This window comes from Callospermophilus lateralis, chromosome 5, assembly GCF_048772815.1.
Source record: "Callospermophilus lateralis isolate mCalLat2 chromosome 5, mCalLat2.hap1, whole genome shotgun sequence".
NCBI classification, from domain to species: domain Eukaryota; kingdom Metazoa; phylum Chordata; class Mammalia; order Rodentia; family Sciuridae; genus Callospermophilus; species Callospermophilus lateralis.
Window position 1 is genome coordinate 102,901,857 of NC_135309.1, and position 24,242 is coordinate 102,926,098.

At 35.0% G+C, this 24,242-nt stretch overlaps 2 protein-coding genes across 2 annotated transcripts in view; one reads left to right on the plus strand and one right to left on the minus strand.

Moving 5' to 3' along the window:
* The window catches only part of Dhfr (dihydrofolate reductase), a 216,281-nt gene that overhangs the window by 106,007 nt on the left and 86,032 nt on the right, over positions 1 to 24,242 (plus strand). Inside the window, exon 2 of the mRNA XM_076857072.2 lies at positions 16,688 to 16,829. Coding sequence (XP_076713187.1) covers positions 16,762 to 16,829 — 68 coding nt within the window. The 5' untranslated portion in view covers positions 16,688 to 16,761. The remainder of the gene's footprint in view (positions 1 to 16,687; positions 16,830 to 24,242) is intronic.
* Positions 1 to 24,242, minus strand: part of Msh3 (mutS homolog 3) — a 188,163-nt gene that overhangs the window by 97,284 nt on the left and 66,637 nt on the right. The window contains exons 9-12 of the mRNA XM_076857073.2: positions 17,718 to 17,830; positions 14,717 to 14,831; positions 6,164 to 6,248; positions 4,679 to 4,788 (exon numbers count right to left, since the gene is read on the minus strand). Of these exons, the coding sequence (XP_076713188.2) occupies positions 4,679 to 4,788; positions 6,164 to 6,248; positions 14,717 to 14,831; positions 17,718 to 17,830 (423 nt within the window). The remainder of the gene's footprint in view (positions 1 to 4,678; positions 4,789 to 6,163; positions 6,249 to 14,716; positions 14,832 to 17,717; positions 17,831 to 24,242) is intronic.

The window sequence follows — 24,242 nt, forward strand, 5'->3', positions numbered from 1 at the left end:
TATAAAGGAAAACTGCCTCTTCTAAGAATTCTTTAAAATCAATTTTCTTAGAGAAATGTCTTCTCTTACAGAGAAAATAAGGTCTTTGGACTACTAAGATTTCAAATAGACTCATTTGTTCATGATTATTGATTACCAACTGTATTCAAAGCACTTTGAGACTCAGTTCCCAATGTAGTTTGTGTGCATGTTGTGGGCAGAGGGTAAAAAAGAGAACAAAAATCTAAAGGAGTTCATTTTCCACAGAGGGAGGAAGGAAAAGCAGATATCACAAAGGAGCTGAGGGTCTTGAGAGAGTCAACAAGGCCTCAGTTTCAGGTCTGGAAATTCCAACATTCAGAGGACACACAGAGGATAAACAGAGAGCAGAGGAGATGCTGAGGAAGCAGCCAGCAAACTAGGAAAGAAAAAAAAAATGGGTAGAAGTTTCTACTTTAAAAAAGAGAATCAAATGTGCAAAGTTCCTGAAATAAGTTATATCTCAGGATGTTGTAAGAATTGTAATTAGCAAGGAGGAACATAATCATATATATACACTCTATTAAAGCCAGACTCAGACAGTTAAGGATCATTTTTTTCTCTCATGTGTGGAAGCTAAGGAGAAAAAAGGGAAAAAAGACAGATCAATAGGATAGTGAAAAAGAGTCAGAGGGAGGGAAGATGGGAGGGAAGGGAGGGTTGAGGAATGAAATTGATAAAATTACATTATGCAAATATGAGCACGTCATAAATGGGGTGCAATATCACATATAATTATCATGCACCCATAAAAATATTTTTAAAATGAATGAGGAGTACAGAGTGAAAATGGAGACGGGCAAGACAAGAGGCATGGAAATGCTTAATTTCCTCAATAAACACTAAACGCTTTATTTGAACTGCCTTTCATAAAACAGTGAATTTACAAAAAGGCAAAATAATTTAATACTACTTCTTACCAGGAATTCAGTACTTTCATTGTTGTTCAAATAATTCATCAACTGTAAGGGAAGGAGCTGATTTCTCAGATTCTGATTTATGATTAATAGTCTACTGTTTTGTGTGTGAGTGTGCACGCATGTGTGTGGCACGTGAACATACACATGTGTACATGCAAACACATAGCTACATTTCTAAGAAATCAGTATCTCAGGACTGGCGATAGAGCTCAGCAGTAAAGTGCTTACTTAGCATGCACAAGGCTCTGGGTTCTATCCCCAGCATGACAGAGAGTTGGGGCGGGGGGAGGAAAAGATAAAAGTAAAAGAAAGAAAAAAATAACTATCTTATTGAGAGAAATTCTGTTAGCAATCTGTTTTGCACAGTCAACTTGAACATTTCCTGTGATACCAATGTCCTAACAGATATGTGGTCTGGAGTGATGGAGAAAAGGGTGACAAAGTCATCAGCACATGAGTTACAGGAGAAGGCCCTACATAGTGAGAAGTAAGAAGAGGCCCAGAGAGAACTCTGGAAAAGGTCAACATGGGAGGAGCAGGTAGCAAAGGAGATACCATTTTTTTAATTAATATTTTTAATGTAACATTATGCTACTGAATCTTGAATACTTTTTTGATTTGTTTTATTTTTCCAGTAGTGGAGATCAAACCCAATGCTCTGTACATAAGAGGAAGTGCTCTATAACTGAGTCACACGGCCAGAACTTTGATCATTCTAAGATAATCCAATCTGTTTTGGAAATAATTATTTTACCTAAAATATTATTTAAAAGACCCACCCCATACATCACAGATGAGTCTGGGGTACAGACTCATTGAACATCAATATTCACAGGCATAATTTGTATTTTGGGCTTTTGATAAAACCAGTAAAGTACATACAGCAAATATATAGAAAGGAATGACAAGGCTGGGGCTGGGGCTGATGGCAGGGCGCTTGCCTGGCACATTGTGAGGCACTGGATTTGATCCTTACCACAACATAAAATAAAATGAAGGCATGTTGTCCAACGACAACTATAAAAATAAATAAATAATAATAATTATTATTATTTAAAAGAAGACTGACAAGGCCATCACAACTCAAACAAGCAGAAAAACCCAGTTAAAAAATGAATTCAATATAATTGATTTAATTTTAAAAGGACTTAGGACAGACTAATAGCTAGCCAATGTGACATTTATTATAAGAAGTCAATAAACCACACTGGAGCCTCTTCTTGCCTAAAATTATCAGAATAGATAAAACTACCAGCCATAACACATAAGAAAAACAAAAGGCTATTTGTAAATGCCAATACAATATCAGTAACATAATTTTAGTCTCAATAATTTCAGTAAACTCAGTAGGTCTAATAGTCAATAAAGCAAAAAACATTTATACTTTCTAAAAGTCACTAGTAAAATTCTGTACCAAAGAAGCCATTTGATAGAATAAAAAGGTGGTGGGGTGGAAAATCTTCTGAAACTTGAACACTTGGTCCCAGATTTATGAACTATGTTGTAGCCCTGAGAGCTAGAAGAGGCTAAAAATAAACAATCTTAAAAGACTTAAGAGAATTCACAGATGACTGACAAACAATGGGATCTTGCAGAACTTTGGGAGATCTGCCTTATCTTGCTCAATTCCCTTGTCACCCATTATTTGTTCCATGATCTCACTCCAGAAGAAAACCAGACCTTAAACTAATATTTGGCTGTTGTCAGTGTCAAAGGCAAAATGCTTGCCTGGAGGAAGCACTGATGTAGATCAGCTCTGCACTTAGATTGGTGTTAAAGAGAGAGAGAGAGAGAGAGAACAGTAATAAAACTATAGCTGAGCCACTGACTAAAGACTTGATGGTTTTTTTCTAGGCATCTGTTTGAAATAGGTTGCGAGAGCCATGAGGATTTAACTGGAATTTTTTTATATGTATTTTTGTTTTGTTTTTGCAATGTTGGGTAGTGAAAACAGGGTCCTGCACATGCTAGACAAGTGCTCTACCACCAAGCTATACCCTTAAGACCTTAAAGTTGATTTTAATGGATTGGGAGGATAAAAGTTTTACAACCAAGATCTAGGGAAAAAAATTTTTTTGGCAAATATAAGCATTAGGCCAGTATAAACTTCACACTTGAAAGCATCAGTGTTTATTGGCATATTTTCTCTCAGCCTTTCTCAGAAAATAGGATCCCAGGGAATACAGGATTCAGCTCCCAAAGAGCAGACAAACATGGTCTACTTGAAATCATCTCAAAATTGTCATTTCATTTCATCAGAAAATTAAACTAAAGGAGATACTTCCATTTTTAGGGTTTCTTCTTTAACTTGTAAATTTCTGATGTCTTAAGGTCTTCATGAAAGGAAATCAAAGTGACTGAAGTGATTTGGTAATCTTCATCATCAATGTGTCTTAGAGCTTATTACCAACACAACATCTGTTCTCCCTTATTGAAGATAGTGACCCTATCTTACTAATTCCCAAGTAAAATGGAGCTAATAATAGCATCTACTTAGTGAGGCTGTTGTGAGGTTTAAAAGACACATAAAGCCCCCAGCAGAGTGCCTGGTATGAGATAAAGAGCTCAAAAACAGTGGTCAGGATTATTGTCTCATTTTATCCCTTACAGCAATCCAGTAAGGAGGAATTTTACCATTTCAAGGGTGAGAACACTGGGGCCTAGTGGGGTTGACTCAGCCAACAGGGCTGTTACACAGCCACACTGCTCACCAGCACACCATGCTTTGGTACAGCCACGTGGGGCAATGGCTAGTGTCCCTCAGCCTATAGAGTCAGTGCTGGAATTTGATCTGGGCTTTCCCTCTACCACCTGTGAAACACTGAATAAGATAATAAGTGCTCTGGATCTGTTTCCTCATTTTAAGGACCTACCTCAGTGAGTGATTCTGAATATTAAATACATAATAAAGAGCTCAAGAAGAACATATATTCAGTAAGCATAAACTGGACTCTTGTCAAGTGTCAGCACTGTCGTAGGCTAGAGTTCCTACATTTATCTGTTTATGAGTCATATGGGGAACTTTTATAAATTCCAACTGCCCAGCCACGATGGAGACCAGTTAAATCACAATCTTTGAAGTTGGACACAGGCATCCGAAGCTTCCCACAATTCCAATGTGCAGACATACGTGAAAACCACTGTGTTTCAGGCACCTGACTCAAGTACCTTCCCTGAAGGAGTCCTGGTCTACTAATTCTTACTTTCCTAAAAGTCTCACCTGCTTTGGATTTCAGCAGAAAAGCCATCATTGCTTTAACTCAGGTCCTCAGCACCCCTCTACCAATTGCTAACTTAACCACCGCATAGTCATTTAGTTCCTTCCTTATAAGCCAAGCACTGACCATGTCACCCCTATGCTCAGAATCACTGAATTAACTGGCTCTGGCTACCAACTCCTCACCATCACCTTCAAAGCCCTCCATAAAAGGCACAGATAGTCCCTCTAGCCCTACTCCCCCTGCTCCTTTTGCCAGTGATAACCCAAACTAACTAGATAACTCACTGTCCCTTGACAACATACCCATTTTCAATCTGCAAGCAGGTTCATTCTTGAGGATACAGGAAAAAAGTCTTCATACTATTAGATAATCTATTGCCAGTTATAAGAGAAATTTTTCCCCAATTTAAAATTGTGTTCTCATAAGTTACTGTAACCCTGGATTTTTAAGGAGGCTAACACCTTTAATTTCACAATTTTATGATATCAGATTAAACACACAAAAAACAATTCCTTTTACCTTAATTTAAGAAGTGGCTGGGTCACCCACTTCTTTAAATTCCGTCTCCCAAATGAAGTTTTCGTATGGTCTAAAACCCAAAGTAAACTTCCTTTGGTCTTCATATCAGTCTAAGAAAGATCAGAAAACAATTTTTTTTTAACTAGACAATTATACTTGTGCCAAATCATTAGTTGTTCATGTACCTTAATTATTCCATTTATTCCAATTTTAAATCTATACATGTCTGGCATAATGTGTGGCCATAAGAAACGTTCATTTGATGTTTGATGAATGAAAACATATACACATAGATATATACACACATTCACACAAGATAAGTACTGATATTTATCACAGAAAAGAGAAAAATCTGGGTAGTTTTTGGTTAACTAAAAATAAGTTAATCAGAAGGCTCTGTGGAAAGGGAGGCCAAAGTTAAGTGGCAAAGCAAGCACCTTCTGCTTCTACAATGACTCAAGTCCTGACAACAGAAAGGATCCTAAAGGGTATTGGGATTGTAGGTGACTCCTGCCTCAGGAACTGGATTTCAGAACTGACTGGATTTGAATAGGGAAGATGTGGCAGGAAAAACAAAAGCTTGGAATGCTGGAGCTGTGCCTGCAGGCCTGGGACAGGAGCACTTCTACAGCCAAGGAATGTCCTTCCATTCCTGCTATTTGTTTCCTATCATGGGCATTATGCAGAGCTAATGAGACCTGCAAGGACTGATGTGCAGACCCTAGATAACTCAGTAACAATGATAAAATTATTAATGAGTAAAAACAAGCCTGGCTGGAGTACACTAGGACAGACTGCAAAAAGGAAGAAACTAGGTAATACTATGCAGACCCAAATATCAAGAGAATAAAAATCAGTATTTATTTATTGCAACAGTAATATGTATTTCTGGAGAGTTTTTAAAACCATGATTCAGATGATTCAGATTTTCTAATACTCAACCAAATGATTTGAAATTGGTACTTTGTTTGGAATTGGGGTTTTTTTTTAATCACTCTGTTATAACACTAATTTTACAATATAATGTCTCACCTTTCCCAGTGATAATTTAATAAGTGAAAATAATAATTTTAAAGTCTCCATTATCTTCCTAATTCACCAACAAAGGCCAAATAAGCAATGATGAAAGTTTGTGATGTGAGATATGATACAAATTATAGTCAAGCTGAATATCACAAAGACTTGTTCTATATGCTGATAATACTGAACAGTGCAAACAGTTCAAAGAGTTAAAGGCATGTAGGAAAAAATATATTCAACCAGATGCCACAAAAATCTACTTCATATTAATTTTCAAAGCTGATACCTTCCCAAAGAAACATTTATATAGAATGAGGATACAGAAATCAACTATCAGATGACAAGTAGAGTAGGCAGTTGAATACACTATTGCTCATTTCCAGCTGCACTCCTAAAAACAGACTGCTACCTTACTCTGTTTTTTCAAAACCATTTTGAGTCAACTAGCCTTTGTGTGTACCTGACCTGGTTCTGTAGGATTTCCAGATTCCTTAATGTTGTTCCATTAATTGTCATAAATTCCATTTCCCTTGACAGCGGTTTGAAATTCCTGTGAGAGAATGAAATAAAATGAGCCAACATATAAAGTGCATAACGAAACTTTAAAAACTAATTTAGGAACCAAAAACAATACAGTAACAGTAAGATAAAAATTAAGATTTTGATAGAAAATCAAACCAAAAGGAGCAAAATGAAGTTTTACTGGAACAGTGTCTGCTCCAAGAGGACAGCTAATCTAACATCAAAAGCAAGGACATGAAAGGAAAGCAATGGTAACAATATTTTGTTTTTGTTTTACATTTCCCCAGGAATAGAACTAAATATAGTCTTTTATCACTAGCAAAACATGTGGTGGTATCTTTAAGAAAAGCTATGCAATTAGCTAGAAAAATATGTCAAGATACTAAAACTGTTTCCTTATTCTTTAGCATGACCTCACCTTGATAAACACTTTAAAACACTGTACTCAATATCTGATAGGTACAACAAATATTATTTACTCTATGATTAACAATACCCATTAAGGATGCCAATGTTTATAAATATAAAACAGAAAGAACAGCAAAAGTTATTTCCTTAAGCTTAAAGAACTCTCGGTGCTCCTTATGTCCCCATAACTACCCAAAACTAAATTTAAAATTCAAAAAATTTCAAATAGGCTTGAGAATGGAAATGCAACATAATAAATGTATGTACAATTCCAATTCATGTTAAGAAGTCTTAATCAATGTATTACAGCAATTCAATTTCCTTTATCGGTCAATCAGACATTTCTGCCAATAGCACTTAACAGACTTGATGGCTTATTTTTAAGGAGTAGAAAAATAATGGCAGTTCATTTAACTAAATAAGGAAAGCATTAGTGTTACGTTGTCAAACCTAACAGCAATTCTCACAGCTGAAAATGAGACTAAATTAAGAATCCAGTTTCCGTAGCCAGTTATGGAATTGAGTCCTCATCTAGGAATCTATATAACCAAAAATCAAAGCTCAAAGAAACAGTATTCATAGAGAGATTCCTTTTCTTCTAGATGACTCCCCCAACCAAGGCCCAAAGCCCTGGAGAAGAGAAACAACTTACTTCACGTTAGAAACGTTGCCTAGTTACTGAACACTGTTCTTTGGCAGTGTAATTTGTCTGCAACAGGTTTGATCTACTTTGCAAAGGATGATAACCTATTAATGATTTTCAAAGGGCAGCAACTCCAAAACTGATAGATGGCAGGTATGTGTGGCTTTTCTCTCCCTCTTACAGGAGTCAATTTAATTTGTTTTGAATTTCAGCAATTTATGTTGTATTTCTAACCTCCTTAATAAATCTAAGTTCCTTGGAGGCAAGGGTTATTTATTTATGTCTTACTCATCTTGTACAATCACCTAGCAGACTATAGATGCCCAGCAAATGTCTGCCACTTTCCTATGGGGAAGCCAGTTTTGATTTGTTTTTTTCCTTCCCTTTGAGCAGTAAACCCTCAAAAATGACTGAAATAAAATAAAATATAATTTACAGGCAAAACAATTAGGCAGTGAAATTAGGGAAGCTGAAAGATGTTCACACAAATCTCTAGCTAAAGATCTAAACTGGAAGGACTGACAGCCTAGACTCTGAATTGGTATCTAACCAGATACTCTTGTATGCAGATATGAACCCTTTATCCATAGTTAATTCAACTAACTATGGCCTGGGGATAAGGAGTTAACATGTGAATGCCCTAATCCAACACAGACCTTAAGAAGGATGCTTATTTGGTATTCTAAGTCATTTGGGGCTGCTATTAACAAAACACCTTAGACTGAGTAATTTATAAACAAAAGAAATTTGTTGCTCACAGTTCTGGAGGCTGGAAGTCCATGACCAGGGAGTTGGCACAGTTAGTCTGGTGAGGGCCTATTCCTCACACATGCCCACCTTATATGGTGATGGGGACAAACATACTTGCTCAAACCTCCTTTATAAGTGTACTACATGACCTAATCACATCCTAAAGGTTCTACTTTTCAATACTACTAAACTGGTGATTAGGCTTCAACCTAACATGAATTTTGGGAGGGAAATGAACATTCAGACCTTAGCAGATAAAATGAAAGAAAAACTAACCCAAAAGCCTTAATCCAGCATCTCTGCTAGCTCTCTTTATCTCAGAGGTGTAAGAGATCTTTCTTCACTGGTGAAATAAATGGCATACAAGTGTGTAAACCATTAACTGAAACACCACTTAATTGCCCACACCTTCACATGGACAGAATTTGATAAACCAGTAAACCCAACAATCCATCCCTAGGGATGATGTTTTAGGTTTATGGTTCTGAAAGCATCCTCCATTCCTTCCAAAATCTGAGGATTTTCTCAACTGACCCTAACTAAAAGTGAACTCCTGCTCCTATCATGTGTCATGTATGTCTGAAGTGAACTGCTGAAGCAAGGCACTGCCAAAATACCAAAAAGAGAATTTTCTGAGCCAGAGAAGATTTTACATGCCTATTTTAGTGTTCACTTGCCAAAATGTCCCTATACATGTGACAAAATTTGGTTTGGACCAACATACTGCCTGGTATAAGGGAATGAGGAAGGAAGCTTAGAACCCTCATCTACAAACAATTACTGAAGACTTTCAATTGCTACAGTATCAAAAAGAAATCAGTAACTATGACCAAAGCAAATTGGCTTAGGTTAGCTCATAATCCTAGATCTTTACAAAGACAGTTTCTTTTCGTTAACAGTATTAATATGTTATATCAATCAGGGTTTTATCTGGCTAGTTGGCCTTGGGTTGCTTTGTTGTCATTTATTTTCTTTTTGTCCTAACTGAACAAGTACTTACATTTCAAATTAGATGCAGTGAGAAACTGTTTCCTTAAACTGACATCTGTGCTGATTTTAAGAAAAGAAATCAACCACTGGTTGATCTGAAATTAACTTAATAGTGATTCCTGTGGAACAGTAATTATCAAGCAGCTACAAAGAATAACCATGCTTTTGGAGCTTCAATATATTTAATCGATAATATTTTGGACTTGGACTCTTCCCTCCAAATACAATAGAAATTTCCTTCTGTCAGTTCTGATTTCCATGAGAAATTCTATATATTTTTGAACTATGTGCCAGCACTGTCAGGTATTCAACAGTATATGATCAATGACCTAAAATATTCAAGCAATTCTAAAATATTTATAATTGTGGAAGATGCCAAATTTTAGGTGCCGTGAAATGAACCTTATAAATAATGCCTGAATGAAATCCACACTGTGTAAATCTGAAAAGAAATCTTATAAGTAACATGGGAAAATACTTCATTAGTATTTCAGACACCAAAAACACAAAGGATGCTTTTCTTTTTTTTTAATATTTTTTTTAGTTGTAGTTGGACACAATACCTTTATTTTGTTTATTTTTATGTGGTGCTAAGGACCAAACCCAGCGTCCCGCACGCACTAGGCAAGTGCTCTACTGCTGAACCACAACCCCAACCCCAGATGCTTTTCTTTCTTAAATTGTACATGGGAGGAAAATGTCCTTGCCAAAAATTTACCAGGGAAATTAAAGATTCTCTATCACTCTTAATCTACTTTTTTGGGAAAACATACAACAAACAAAACCTCCAAAAGCTAATCTTTCTAATTTTGACAAAGGTAGTAAAGGAGCAGACCTTATCTGAAAGATCCATCATTTAAATATCATTTTAAAATAGAAATAAAGACCAAAAAAATCCACCTTGTCACATATGGAATCACAGCAGAAGATAGTTCTCTATATGATTTTCAGAGCTCATAAGTTCATCATTTGTCTTTTGGGCAGTTGACAAGTTATACACTGCATTACATCACAAAACTAGAGTCTTACAGTATTTGCACTTCTGATTAAATGAATGACACCATTCCTAAATGCCGACAATAAACACATTAGAGAGGGAAATAAGTAAGGTATATGTTCAGTCCCCAAGAACCCTGCCAGGTTCAATGATTTGCTGTGAAGATACACAACTCAACATAAAATTGTACTAATAGCTATGATTTATTAATGTGAAGAGCACAAAGCAAATTCAGACAAGGGACAAAGTACATGAGGCAAAATAAGGAGGCAAATGGGTACAAGCTTCCAAGAATCCTGTACTGAAGGGGTCACACAAGATGCAGGGGGTGATATTCTTTTCCCACTGAATTATCTTAACACCCTTGCCAGTAATTAATTGACTACAAGTGCATAGCCTTATTTCTGGACTCGCAATTCTGTTTGATTGATCATATGTCAGTCCTTTGTAGTAAGTTTTGAAATAAGAGTCTGGGTCCTCTACCTCTGTTCTTTCAAAACTGTTAGAATTATTCTGAGTACTTAAATTTTCATATGAATTTTGAGATGGACTTGTCAATTTCTGCAGAGAAACCAGATGGGATTTCATAGACTGCAGTGAATTGATAAGATATAATATTCCCCAAATTGATCTAACAACATTAAGTCTTCTCACCCATGAACTTGGGATTCCTTTCCATTTATTTAGTTCTTCTTTAATTTCTTGCAACAATGTCTTATAGTTTTCAGAATATAAGTTTTGTACTTCTTTTATTAAATTCACCTTAATTCTTTTCTAGGCTATTGTAAATAAATCTTAATTTTTATTTTTGTATTCTTACTTACAAGTATGTAGAAATACAGTTTAGTTTTACTATTTATTTCACATCCTGCAGTGAACTCATATGTTATATATCTCTAATGGTTGTATGGAATCTTTAGGACTCTTTACATACAAGTTCATGTTTACTTCTCCTTTCCCAATCTGGATGCCTTTTACTTCATTTCTTGCCTGGTACTCCAAGACAGAATATCCAGTAAAATGCTGATCAGAAGTGGTAAGAAAGACAGGATCCTCATCATTTTCCTAATCTTAGAGGAAAAGCATTCATGATTTCATCAATAAGTATAATGTTAGCTATGAAGGTTTTATAAATATGCTTTTTCAGGTCAAGGAAATTCCTTTGATTTCAGTTTTTTTTTAATATGAAAAATATTTTTGGCATTTTGCCAAAAGCTTCTCCTCACTATTGAAATGACTGTATAGGTTTTGTCTTTTATTCTACTGACAAAGCATATTACAAGAATTGGGTTTGGGATTTGTAAACCAAATTTATATTCCTAAATCCTTTTTATATATCACTGAATTTCATTTGCATGTATTTTGATGAAGATTTTTGTGCTATATTCTTAAGAAATGTTGGTCTGTAGTTTCTTTACTTGTGTTGTCTTTGGTTTTGGAGTGATATTTAAGGCAAAATAATCCTCTTTTATAGTGGCAGGTCTTATGATTTTAGGATGATTAACAGCATCACTGGACTATATCCATTAGATGTCATTAAAGTAGCTTATATATTAAATCTACTTTCACTAATGAAATATTCACCATATATTATTCTGTGATCATAAGAAGTTTTCTAATAAAAGAGTTTGACAGTTCATCTTGGATGGATTTTCTTATTCTTTCCTAAAAATTTCCAGAGCCTCCTTGAAGTTCTGACTAAACCAATCTTAATAAAAGTCATCCAAAATGACAAAAAAAAAAAAAAAAATTCCAACAAGAAATAAGCCAATTCCTTTGAATTTCATAAGTTTAGGAATCAGATTAGTACTGTCACAATAACTACATCAGCCTTTTATTACTATGAAAAAAACATAAGATAATAAACTTATACAGAAGAAAGGTTTATTTTGGCTCACAGTTTAAGGGGTTTCAGTCTATGGTCACTTGGATTCATTGCCTTTGGGTGAGAACATCATGGCAAGGAATACATGGCAGAGGAAGCTGCTCACTGCACAAGGTCCCAGAAGCAAAGAGACAGAGAGGGAGAGGCCAAGGGTATGCCCAGTATTCCCTTCAAGGGCACACCCTGATGAACTTCCTCCCACATCTGAAAAGTCCTACCATCTCCCAACAGCACCATGGGCAAGGGACCAAGCCTTTAACACATGAACCTTTGGGGGACATTCAACATCCAAACTGTAGCAATAACTAATATTCCTCATATGTTATTCTTCTATTATACTATTTTGCTCTGGAATAAACCTATCTAAAATCTCAAAACAATTTTTAAACCTCAAAATTTGTCTTTTTAAATAAACCCTCACTTTACCTATTCTCAGGAATAATTCCTGACATGGTGCATTTTCTCAAACTACCTTGAATTCCACTGTAAAAGCAGAAGATCTTTAAATAAATGCATATTAAGATTTTCATGATATATGCTGCAATTTTCATGAAAGCATTTACCAAAAAAAGAAACTCAAGTTAAATTTATTTTTCCCCTAATAACACTGCTATTGAACCAAAAGTTGAAAAGTTCAGCAGCATAATATGTGATTATAAAGTAATACAACTGAATTTCACACACAAGGAGAATATTTACTTCCCCAAAGTAATCACTGTAAGAATTTCTTCTTTTTCCAAAATGTAAGTATTGCCGAATTACATTTTTGGAATTATCTTCAGAGTAAATTACATGTCACCTATAAAATGTAAACACCTTTAAACAAAACAACAGTACCAGTTTGGTTACCATTTTCATTCATTTTAATCTTGAATTATATTTCCAATGACATTTTGCAATTTCCAGTCAAGTCTACCCTCCAGGATAAGGAATTCCTTCCTTTTTTCATTAATTCTACACTTACTGATTACCTACAAGGTTCTGGAAATATACACAAAGTGGGGATCTTTCACTCTGGAGCATTTCATGTCTTTTTTGACTCTGGCTTATGGAATTATCCAGCAGGTAGACATATAGCCACCAGCAGGGCCAGTTTCCTAATCATCCTATAACAAACACCACCACCAAACATGTGTGGAGAGAACTTCAGTTTCACCCAATTTAATCAAGAGATTTGCCTTCAGGTCATTTAAAAATAAGCTTTATAAATTTCAGTACACACAGACATATTAGATTTTATTAATATTTAGTGATATCTTTACTTTTTAAATATAAGATGATACAATGTTTCAGGCCCAAATTCAACTACTTCTAAACACATCAGAGCTTAACTTAAAAATAACAAAGTTGGTTTCTTTATTCCAGTGGTAATACTTCTTTGTTTGGTGATGTAGGGACAGAAACGCAAATCGTAACAGGCAAGCTAGGTCACTAATTTGACTTGACTTACTTAGAGGCTTTCTACCAAGAACAAGTCAAATAAATGGTAGGTGGCTTATCACCTATTCTTTAAGGATCCAACACAATCAGCCATACAGATGGATTTTTTTTTAATGTCTTTAAAGCTCAAAGTTGAATCTAATGACATAAAATATAAGGCTGCAACTTTTTTAATAAAATATTTTAGCCACATTAAAATGTGTATAGGTTAATAGAACACTTAGGTTAAAAACAAAATCATAAGAACTCCACTATGCATTTCTCCTGCCAACCATTGTCATTTTCCTTCCTTCTCACTGTAGGAAACCACTCTTCTCAATTTGTTGTTCATGTCCATACAAGTCTTTATACCTTACCTAAATATGTCTGTGTTCTGTTTCAGATGTTTCTAATTTCATATAATGTATGGGCTATGTGCTTCAGCAACTTGATTTTGGCTCAGTATACTGCTAATGAAAATTTTAATACTGATCATGTGGTTCAATCATTTTCATTGCTGTGTAAAATTACATTTCATAAATGTGACACAATAAATCAAATTTCCTATTGGTGGCCATTTTTGTTTGTAAATAGGACAAAACTTTTCCAGATAAGTGATAATCTGATATTAAACACCACTCAGGAAAACACACAGCAAAGACATCATGATATTCCAAGGGTACCTGCCTTTTTTTCCACTCTCCCCATCAACCTCTGATTAAGCTAGTATTTGTCCAAAATGTCAATTGTCAGCTTTGGAATTTCTGAAACTTACAAAGCTAACTGCTCTTGTAAAACACTGTCTGTGTTAGTAGTTGACCCTTTTATCTTCAACTTTATGGTCTATAAAAAAAGAACTGAAACCAAGAATTAGAAGAGTGGTGATTTTTATGAGTGCTTTTTAATATTTTCTTAATATAGTTAGCATGAACTGTATTATCACAGTTTTATAGGTTAAAATATATCAAATAGCTATCATGAATATAATGACAGAATTCTATCAATATTTTTGCATGTGTATAGGGGGAAAGGTGCTAGGCATTGAACCCTTGTGCATGCTAGGCCCTAACTCTGAGCTACATCTCCAGCTCTTTTTATTTTGAGAAAGGATCTCACTAAATTGCCCAGGCTGATCTTGAACTTATGATCCTCCTGCCTCAACCTCCCAAGTAGCTAGGATTATAGGAGTGCCACACCACACCCAGCCTAACAGTATTTTTATTAATATTTGTTATTATTCTTCAACAACAATACCAAACAGTTCATCCTTGTACTCTAGTAGGATATTCTGTCAGTAGCAGGTAAAATTCTTGAGTATATTTACCAAATTCTATTTATAAAATGTCTTTAATATGATCCCTACTTTCTTTCTTTCTTTTATTTGACTTTTGAGAAAGTACTTACTCAGGTGTAGAGAGCATTTTTTCCAAGTTAAATTCTTTGAGATATCTTATGGTGGCAGCCAAAGAGCAAATCACAGGCTTATCCAAGTTAATGATGCCAGAAAAACTTTGAGAATCTAAACAACACAATATATAACCTCATTAACATTGTTACTACTATTAAAAAATTTTAAGTTATATAAAATTTATTTTATAGTTACTAAAATCATCATTTAGACAGTATCTTCTCAACTTGCCCTCTGGAAAAATGTGATTACAAAAACTATGGCATGGAAACAAGGGCATTTTTCTTCTTTTTTTCCTTCCTTCTTTCTTTCCTTCTTTCTCGCTTTCTTTCTTTTTTGTAGCTGCAGATGGACAGAATGCCTATATTTTATTTGTTTATTTTTATGTGGTGCTAAGGATCAAACCCAATGCCTCACACATGCTAGGTAAGCTCTCTGCCACTGAGCTGCAGCCCCAGTCCAACAAGGGCATTTTCTAATGGTGGAATGAATCTTTTGTTGGAGAACAGATCATTTTTTCAAAATGTGAAATGTTCAACTCTCTGGACCAGAAATATTCCAAGATGTGTATACAAGGAGGGGGGGGGGTGGTCTAGAGACCAGCTAAATAAACATCCATAGGGGCAAGAGTTGAATAAATTTTGGTAAATCCAAATTACTATGTACCTACTAAAAGGAATGACTTACAGCTATTTGAACAGATACGGAAGGCTATCCAAAACATATTGCTAAGGGTAGGTTGTATGATCATCCTAATCTCTCACTACAAATATTACACAAGCTTCTTTTCTAGTCTCCTTGCTTCATCTTGTACCCTGCAAGTAATCAATATGGCCGCTGAAGGAATTTTTTTTTTAAATGTGCTTCAGATCATTAGACTACCTCTCAAAATCCTCCAACATCCCCCTACTCACTGACAGTAGAAGTCCAGTGACCTCCAAAGCCCTCTGGGACCTGCTCTCTGATTCCTTCCTACTGCTCAGCTCACTTCCTAATACTCTCCCCCTCAGATACTGTTTCAGTGCACAGACTCCTTGCTATTCCTTGAACATGTCAGGTACCCTCCCACATTAAGACATTTTGTACTTACTGTTGCTTCTGCCTGAAATACTGTTCCTTCACATGTCTACACAGCGTTTCCCTTAACTTCTTCTTTGTTCATCTTTTTCAAGTACCATCTTCTCAGAGAGACCCTCCTTTACCAGACAATTTAAAATTTCAACACCCTTCCATGCCTTGTTTTCTTTTTAGAATGTGTCACCTTCTGACACACTAACTTAAACTATGAATGTGTATGTATATACAGGTAGATTTACTCATACAACAATTCTTAAGCCAAATTGTTAAGGATTACCCTTCAGTCACATAACTGGCAAGGGCAGGGGACAAGATTGAGGGCATAAACTTCTACTTTTTTCTTTTTCTCTTTCTTTTCATGGAGATGGAACCCAGGGCCTTATACATGCTATGCAAGTGTTCTGCCATTGAGTTCCACCTCCAGCTCTACGTTTTCCTTTATAAACAACTGTTTGACTTTTTGGCAATAAGCATTTTTTAAATGTTTATTAAGGAAATTTTAAAAGAATTTACCTTTTTAAATTTAAACTTTAAATTTAATTTTTTAAATTTTTAAAGAAAAATTTAAAAATTATTCCAAATATTTTCTACAAAATTTTGTATTACTATATATAATATCTTATTATTTTTAATGATAGCTGTTTACAAAACCAAGGTATAAACAGAGAGCTAACAACACTCTTTTGCCTTCTACTGAAAGCTGATTTTCTTGTAACTTTCTAGCTTTGCTCCCCTAGAAACCTGATAAGAAGCAGTGCCAATGCACTATGAGGTAGCATTAACTTGAAACTATTGAGTTACATCTAGCCTGGGAAGAATTATAAATACTCAACTCCAGAGTACTGATCTTTCCTGAGTACAACGACTTTTATAACCTATGTCCTTTGCAGAGACTCCAGCAAGAGAAGGAGACACCTGGATAGTATGGGGCTTTAAGCCAGGATGGCTCTTGTGCCCACCAGATATGAGTCTCCTTGTGAAGGAAGAGAACTTAAGCTCCCAATGGCACCATGGACTACTGCAAAGACTACTGTGAGTACGAATCCCACCAAGAGGAATATATATTCCATAAGCAAGCTGTTTTCTTGCCCATGTCCTTCAGGTGAATCTGATGCCTAGAGTGGATTATGGTATCCTTGATGATACTGCATCCTGATGTTGGAAGAGGGATACAACCTGAGACACCCAATTCAATTTGGCCAAAACATGAGTTATAAGGGATATGCTAACAGACATTAATGGTCCAAGTGGAAGGAAATGCTAACACAACACTGCAGCTTAAGTGGGGGTTAGGAGTAAGAGCTGATGATGAAAGCTCCACAACTTGGGACAAGAGTAAGTCTTGTCAGTATGGGGTCCAGTGAGGACTGGAGAAAGGCCAAATCTATGTCAAGGAAGAATGTCTATTCACCTTGCCATCCATAAAATGGCCCCTAACATAACTGAACTGACAGGTACAGGTACTGAAGGGTACAGACAAAATTAAGCACTAATGACAGAGGAGATGTGAATTAGACAAGTAATGGTTACCTAACATATTTAGGCCCTGTCACTAGTGTATTTTAATTCTAGCAACCAATCTTTGAAAACACTAGCCTACATGAGAATATTTATCTAAACATTTTCTAAAATTGTAGGATAATAATAGGCCATCTTTAAAGATGAGTGAAAAGAAAAGTTGGTCACCAACTCCCTTTACTCCAATTAATCTGCAAGTAACTAAATGGTTACAACTGATGAGGGAAATGCTACAGCGGTGTTCTTCATGAGCTCAAGTAAAGGAGCTCTTCCCTCAGCTGCTCCCTCTATTTCTGATCATTACCTAGTTGTCATTAAATTGAAGGTCATACTCACATCTTTATCCAAATCTCAAAGCAGTACAATTTGAGGACACATTGCTAAAATGTATAAAATATTTACCTTTGATGTCATCTACAACTTTTGAATAAAATTCCGTAACCGCCTGGAAAGCATGGCTGTATTCAAAATAAACTTTATCCATTCTTTCTACTCGAATTCTGTCATCCCGCATGCTGAAAGGAAAAAATGAAAATTTCAAAGAAGTATCCATTAGCAAGGGTATCTCTGGTTTACATTTTGCTAATCTCTATCTGCATTAAGGCCTTGGCTTGGCCACCCCTGAAAAATGAAATAGATTCATTCCTTATTCACCTCCACATTGAAGACAGACAGGGAGAAAGAATAAAATCTAAAGTTTCCCTGTGAAAGTCCCCATTTCATAAAAATGACTTAATTATTACTTTTTATCTACTCTTATTTTTTTATCACCTAATACACTATGTGAGATATAATGACTTTATATCTGTTATTATCAAAAAGAAGAACTAGCTGAAATTAGGATGAGTTGTGTTAATAAGTATGAAGGGAAAAAAACTGAAAAGCACTTTAATTTGATTACATTATTTGTTTAGAGTCTCTAGCAAAAGAACATAGCACTGACTAATGCAATCTTTGAAGGGTATCTCTGGTTTACATTTTGCTAAGTCCATTTTTACCATAGCTCCAGTCAAATATAATAAATTCCCATCAAGTTAACTCTCAATCTTTTAATAACTTGGTTCTATGTTTTTAAAATCATAAACAAAAATTTGAACACGAGCATTTAAAAAAAAACCACACTATCCATGCTGCGCTGTGTTTTTTCAGTTTCTATTTTTCTTGATTCCAAATTCCCTCCTCTTTCTCTTCTCCTTTTTTCTCACCTCACTCCCACAGCTGTTATCAGATGTTTACACAGTCTGTTTACACAGACTACAATGAAGTCTTCCATATTTTTTCCTGTTCATATGAACAGTTACAGAAATAGATCATACACTTACATATCATACATGTCATATATCTTCTAAGAACGAGATGCCTTTATACACTCTTTTCTGAAACTTTTTTTCTTTGCTAAGCAATAAGTCACCTATAAGGTGAATTATCTACAACTCATTCTTTTGAATGGTCAGAAAATATTTCATAGTACATAAATGCCATTATTTAGTCAACCATTTTTTTGTTTGATAGTCACTTGGTGTTAAGTTTGTCATGTTACTTTAAAACATTTTTATTTAAAAATAATAAAATATTCAATACAGCTGCAGCCTCACATCTCTCTCTCTCTAACCATATTCATCTATCATTTTCACAAACAACGCTATCTTGAATTTGATGTATATTATTACCATGTACTAATACTTTTACACTTTACAACATATTATATTATTTCATGTCTTCAATTTTATAAGTGGTACTTTATTATAACTATGCAACTTGATTTTGCACTCAATGTTTCATTTCTATAATTTATACATAAAGACTGGCACATATTTTTAAAATATTTTATTTTAAATACTTCTAAGTTGGGGAGCTAAAGCAGTAGGATCACCCGAGACTAGACAACACAACAAGACCCAACTCTAAAATAACAACAATAAATAATTCTAAGTATTCCAATATTTCTTACATTTTCTAGTAAAATAATATTTGATTTTAAACTTAATTTACTTAAATTTATTTTTGCAGACATTGTGCAGTTAGAAATACAATTTGATTTTCCATATGATAACTTTATGATCAAAGCACCACTAATACAACATTACATCTTTCCCTACTGATTTATGATGCTACCTCTACTGTATCTCATATTACTCTCTAGGGTGGCCTGTTTCAGGCTTCTAGATCCTGTTCTGCTAATCTTTTTATCCATCTCTATATCAGTACCACAGTGTCTCCATATCCATGGCTTGGTATCAGTATCTGAGATATGTGCTACAACTTTCTCCATGAAGGTTTTACACATCTCTGACATATATTATATTCAATAAATATAATACTTTTATTCTTCTCACTCCTAATATATACACATTTCTCTGTTGTCTTTGCTTGAAACAAACCCTCAGTGTTTTGGGCCCAATATCAAATAAGTCACACTGAAGCACAGTGATGCTTAATGACCTGGATTGATAAAATTAAGAGTGAATAACATAATAGAAACTATCCCTCTAAAATCTGGAACAAGACAGGGATGCCCTCTCTCACCACTTCTATTTAATATAGTTCTCGAAACACTGGCCAGAGCAATTAGACAGACGAAAGCAATTAGCATAAAAATAGGAAAAGAAGAACTTAAATTATCACTGTTTGCGGATGATATGATCCTATACCTAGAAGACACAAAAGGGTCTACAAAGAAACTACTAGAGCTAATAAATGAATTCAGCAAAGTGGCTGGATATAAAATCAACACGCATAAATCAAAGGCATTCCTGTATATCAGCGACAAATCTTCTGAACTGGAAATGAGGACATCTACCCCATTCACAATATCCTCAAAAAAAATAAAATACTTGGGAATCAACCTAACAAAAGAGGTGAAAGATTTATACAATGAAAACTACAGAACCCTAAAGAGAGAAATAGAAGAAGATCTCAGAAGATGGAAAAATATACCCTGTTCATGGATAGGCAGAACTAACATCATCAAAATGGCAATATTACCAAAAGTTCTCTATAGGTTCAATGCAATGCCAATCAAAATCCCAACGGCATTTCTTGTAGAAATAGATAAAGCAATCATGAAATTCATATGGAAAAATAAAAGACCCAGAATAGCAAAAGCAATTCTAAGCAGGAAGTGTGAATCAGGAGGTGTAGCGATACCAGATTTCAAACTGTACTACAAAGCAATAGTAACAAAAACAGCATGGTACTGGTACCAAAACAGGCGGGTGGACCAATGGTATAGAATAGAGGACACAGAAACCAATCCACAAAATTACAACTATCTTATATTCGATAAAGGGGCTAAAAGCATGCAATGGAGGAAGGATAGCATCTTCAACAAATGGTGCTGGGAAAACTGGAAATCCATATGCAATAAAATGAAACTGAATCCCCTCCTCTCGCCATGCACAAAAGTTAACTCAAAATGGATCAAGGACCTTGATATCAAATCAGAGACTATGCGTCTGATAGATGAAAAGGTTGGCTCCGATCTACATATTGTGGGGTCGGGCTCCAAATTCCTTAATAGGACACCCATAGCACAAGAGTTAAAAACAAGAATCAACAAATGGGACTTACTTAAACTAAAAAGTTTTTTCTCAGCAAGAGAAACAATAAGAGAGGTAAATAGGGAGCCTACATCATGGGAACTAATTTTTACTCCTCACACTTCAGATAGAGCCCTAATATCCAGAGTATACAAAGAACTCAAAAAATTAAACAATAAGAAAACAAATAACCCAATCAACAAATGGGCCAAAGACCTGAACAGACACTTCTCAGAGGAGGACATACAATCAATCAACAAGTACATGAAAAAATGCTCACCATCTCTAGCAGTCAGAGAAATGCAAATCAAAACCACCCTAAGATACCATCTCACTCCAGTAAGATTGGCAGCCATTATGAAGTCGAACAATAACAAGTGCTGGCGAGGATGTGGGGAAAAGGGTACTCTTATACATTGCTGGTGGGACTGCAAAATGGTGAGGCCAATATGGAAAGCAGTATGGAGATTCCTGGGAAAGCTGGGAATGGAACCACCATTTGACCCAGCTATTGCCCTTCTCGGACTATTCCCTGAAGACCTCAAAAGAGCGTACTACAGGGATACTGCCACATCGATGTTCATAGCAGCACAATTCACAATAGCTAGACTGTGGAACCAACCCCGATGCCCCTCAATAGATGAATGGATAAAAAAAATGTGGCATTTATACACAATGGAGTACTACGCAGCACTAAGAAATGACAAAATCATGGAATTTGCAGGGAAATGGATGGCACTAGAGCAGATTATGCTAAGTGAAGCTAGCCAATCCCTAAAAAACAAATGCCAAATGTCTTCTTTGATATAATGAGAGCAACCAAGAACAGAGCAGGGAGGAAGAGCAGGAGGAAAAGATTAACATTAAGCAGAGTCATGAAGTGGGAGGGAAAGGGAGAGAAAAGGGAAATTGCTTGGAAATGGAAGGAGACCCTCATTGTTATACAAAATTACATATAAGAGTTTGTGAGGGGAATGGGAAAAAAATAAGAAGAGAAATGAATTACAGTAGATGGGGTAGAGAGAGAAGATGGGAGGGGAGGGGAGGGGGGATAGTAGAGGATAGGAAAGGTAGCAGAATACAACAGTTACTATTATGGTATTATGTAAAAATGTGGATGTGTAACCGATGTGATTCTGAAATCTTTGTAATGTTTTGAATAAAAAAAAATAAAATAAAATAAAATAAAATAAAATAAAAACATAATAGAAACTAGATGACAGGAAAGAATTATCTATAATTGCCTTAGAAGCCTCTCTTTTGTATAGTAATATCGGTATCTCTAAAAATATGAAAATATTTATAAAAATAAAACTAGAATACTAGATGTTAGAAAATATCAACATTACGATGCTCTTTTAAGTTTCCTAATTTTCTTCTTTGGCTCCCTACACAAAATTTAAGGAAGTCTTGAAATAATCCCTAGCACCATGCTAAACTAAGTTTTATTTTTCTATTTTTTTACAATTTTTCTTCTGAACAAGGATATTCTATGATTTGGTTTAAAATTTCAACTACAATGTCTTGTACTAAATAAACAATAGTATAATACTTTTATTATGCTTAACAACTAGGTTAATATTCTATACCTTTATTTTGTTTATTGATTGATTGATGTGGTGCTGAGATTCGAACCCAGTGCCTCACATGTGCTAGGCAAGCACTCTACCACTGAGGTACAACCCCAGCCCAAGGTTAATACTCTAAAAGGAAGATTTATGACTATAAAACCAAAAGCTTTTTTATATTTGTTTCTACTTGACAAAAACAAATTAACAAAAACACATAAATTTTGATGTGGACATATGGTACCCAAGAGTCAGGTTTCCATACTTGTTATGTATATAATAAAATAATAAACAATAATGTGGTAGACATGTATAAAAATTCAAAAAGACATAAATGGATATGCCACATCACAAAACAACACATTCCCTCCTTCCTCAATACTATAAGTAGAAATAGATGTATCATTTTACAAATTCAAGAAATATTTATAATATTTTTGCTACTTTATATAATAAAAATGTTATTACTCAATTTTGTCTTCTTACATTAAAAACAACATATTTTAGTCTCTCTCCATCCTACCATGCAAACAGAGAAGTGAATAGTCAAACAGAAGTCCATAGATAATATATATAATATAACTGCATTTAAAGATATCCCTAAGAACTCAAAATGCAAGCAGGTGAGGATAACAAGACAACAAGACACACTGCTATCCATAGCCCTATGGGAGAAGCAACAGGGAATCTAACAGTAAGAAAACAGGGCCTCCACAAAATAGCAACTGGGTGCTCATGAAAAGTACAGCAAGACATTCTGAGACCTGAAGCTGAGGGTGGAAGCTGTGTACTGACTGATAATAAGGAATCCACAGAAGGTGTGGAGAGACCACTAGGCCATATGAGCTCACAAAACTGCACAAAGCACACTTTGAAGAGATCATCATGTGAACAGAACCCAAAGTAAGGGGTTCAGGGCAACAAGGTGAAGACAGGGAGAAGATGTGAGCTGCTACATTTTTGAATATGGCAAATGAACAAATTCCAAAAACATTACACTAAGGAAAGAAATCAAACCAAAACGACTATATGCTGTAAGATTCAATATATTTGAAATTCTAGAAAAGGCAAAATGGACAAAAATTAATAATTGCCTGGGGCCAGTGGCAAAGGAAGGGGACCAACTGCAAAATGGCTTGAGAAAGTTTATTGGGGTAAAAGCATTGCTCCATACTTTCACTGTGATGGTGACGATAATTAGTAGAGTTATCACAATTCAAACTCTATACTTACAATGTAAACTATATGGTTTATAAATAGCACCTCGCACCTGAAGTTTAAAAAAAAAACAAAACACTTCTAGAGCAAGGAAGTTAGAAAAAGCTATTTGAGCCATGCTTTTCTTCTAAAAGTTCAAGAAAACTACTGTCACATAAAATAAGTAACAGAAAAGGATCAAGGTCAAAAAGGAGAATAAGCAGAATAATATATCCACAAACAAAAGAAGTATGTCAGATGCAGATGTCCATAGCCATAACAAAAAATCATTTTTTTGTTAAAAAAAAAACAAGTTGGATTAAAAAATAGCAACTTAGAAATAAACCAATAAAGAAAATTAGACACAAAAGAAAAAAAAATCATCTCAGAAATGAAGGACTGACTGGAAGGAAAACAAAACTGAATAAATGCTACAAATAATAAAACAGAAAATGAAGAGGGAAAAATTGTCAGTCAAAAAGGAATAAAAATGAAAATTAAAAAGATTGAAAGTAAAAACTACAGAAAATAGCCAAAAGATCTAAAACTGTATAAAAAGTGCTTCTAAGACTCAAAGTTGAAGAGAAGGGCAAAGCAAAGAAGTAGAAAAAAGCATCTGAAAG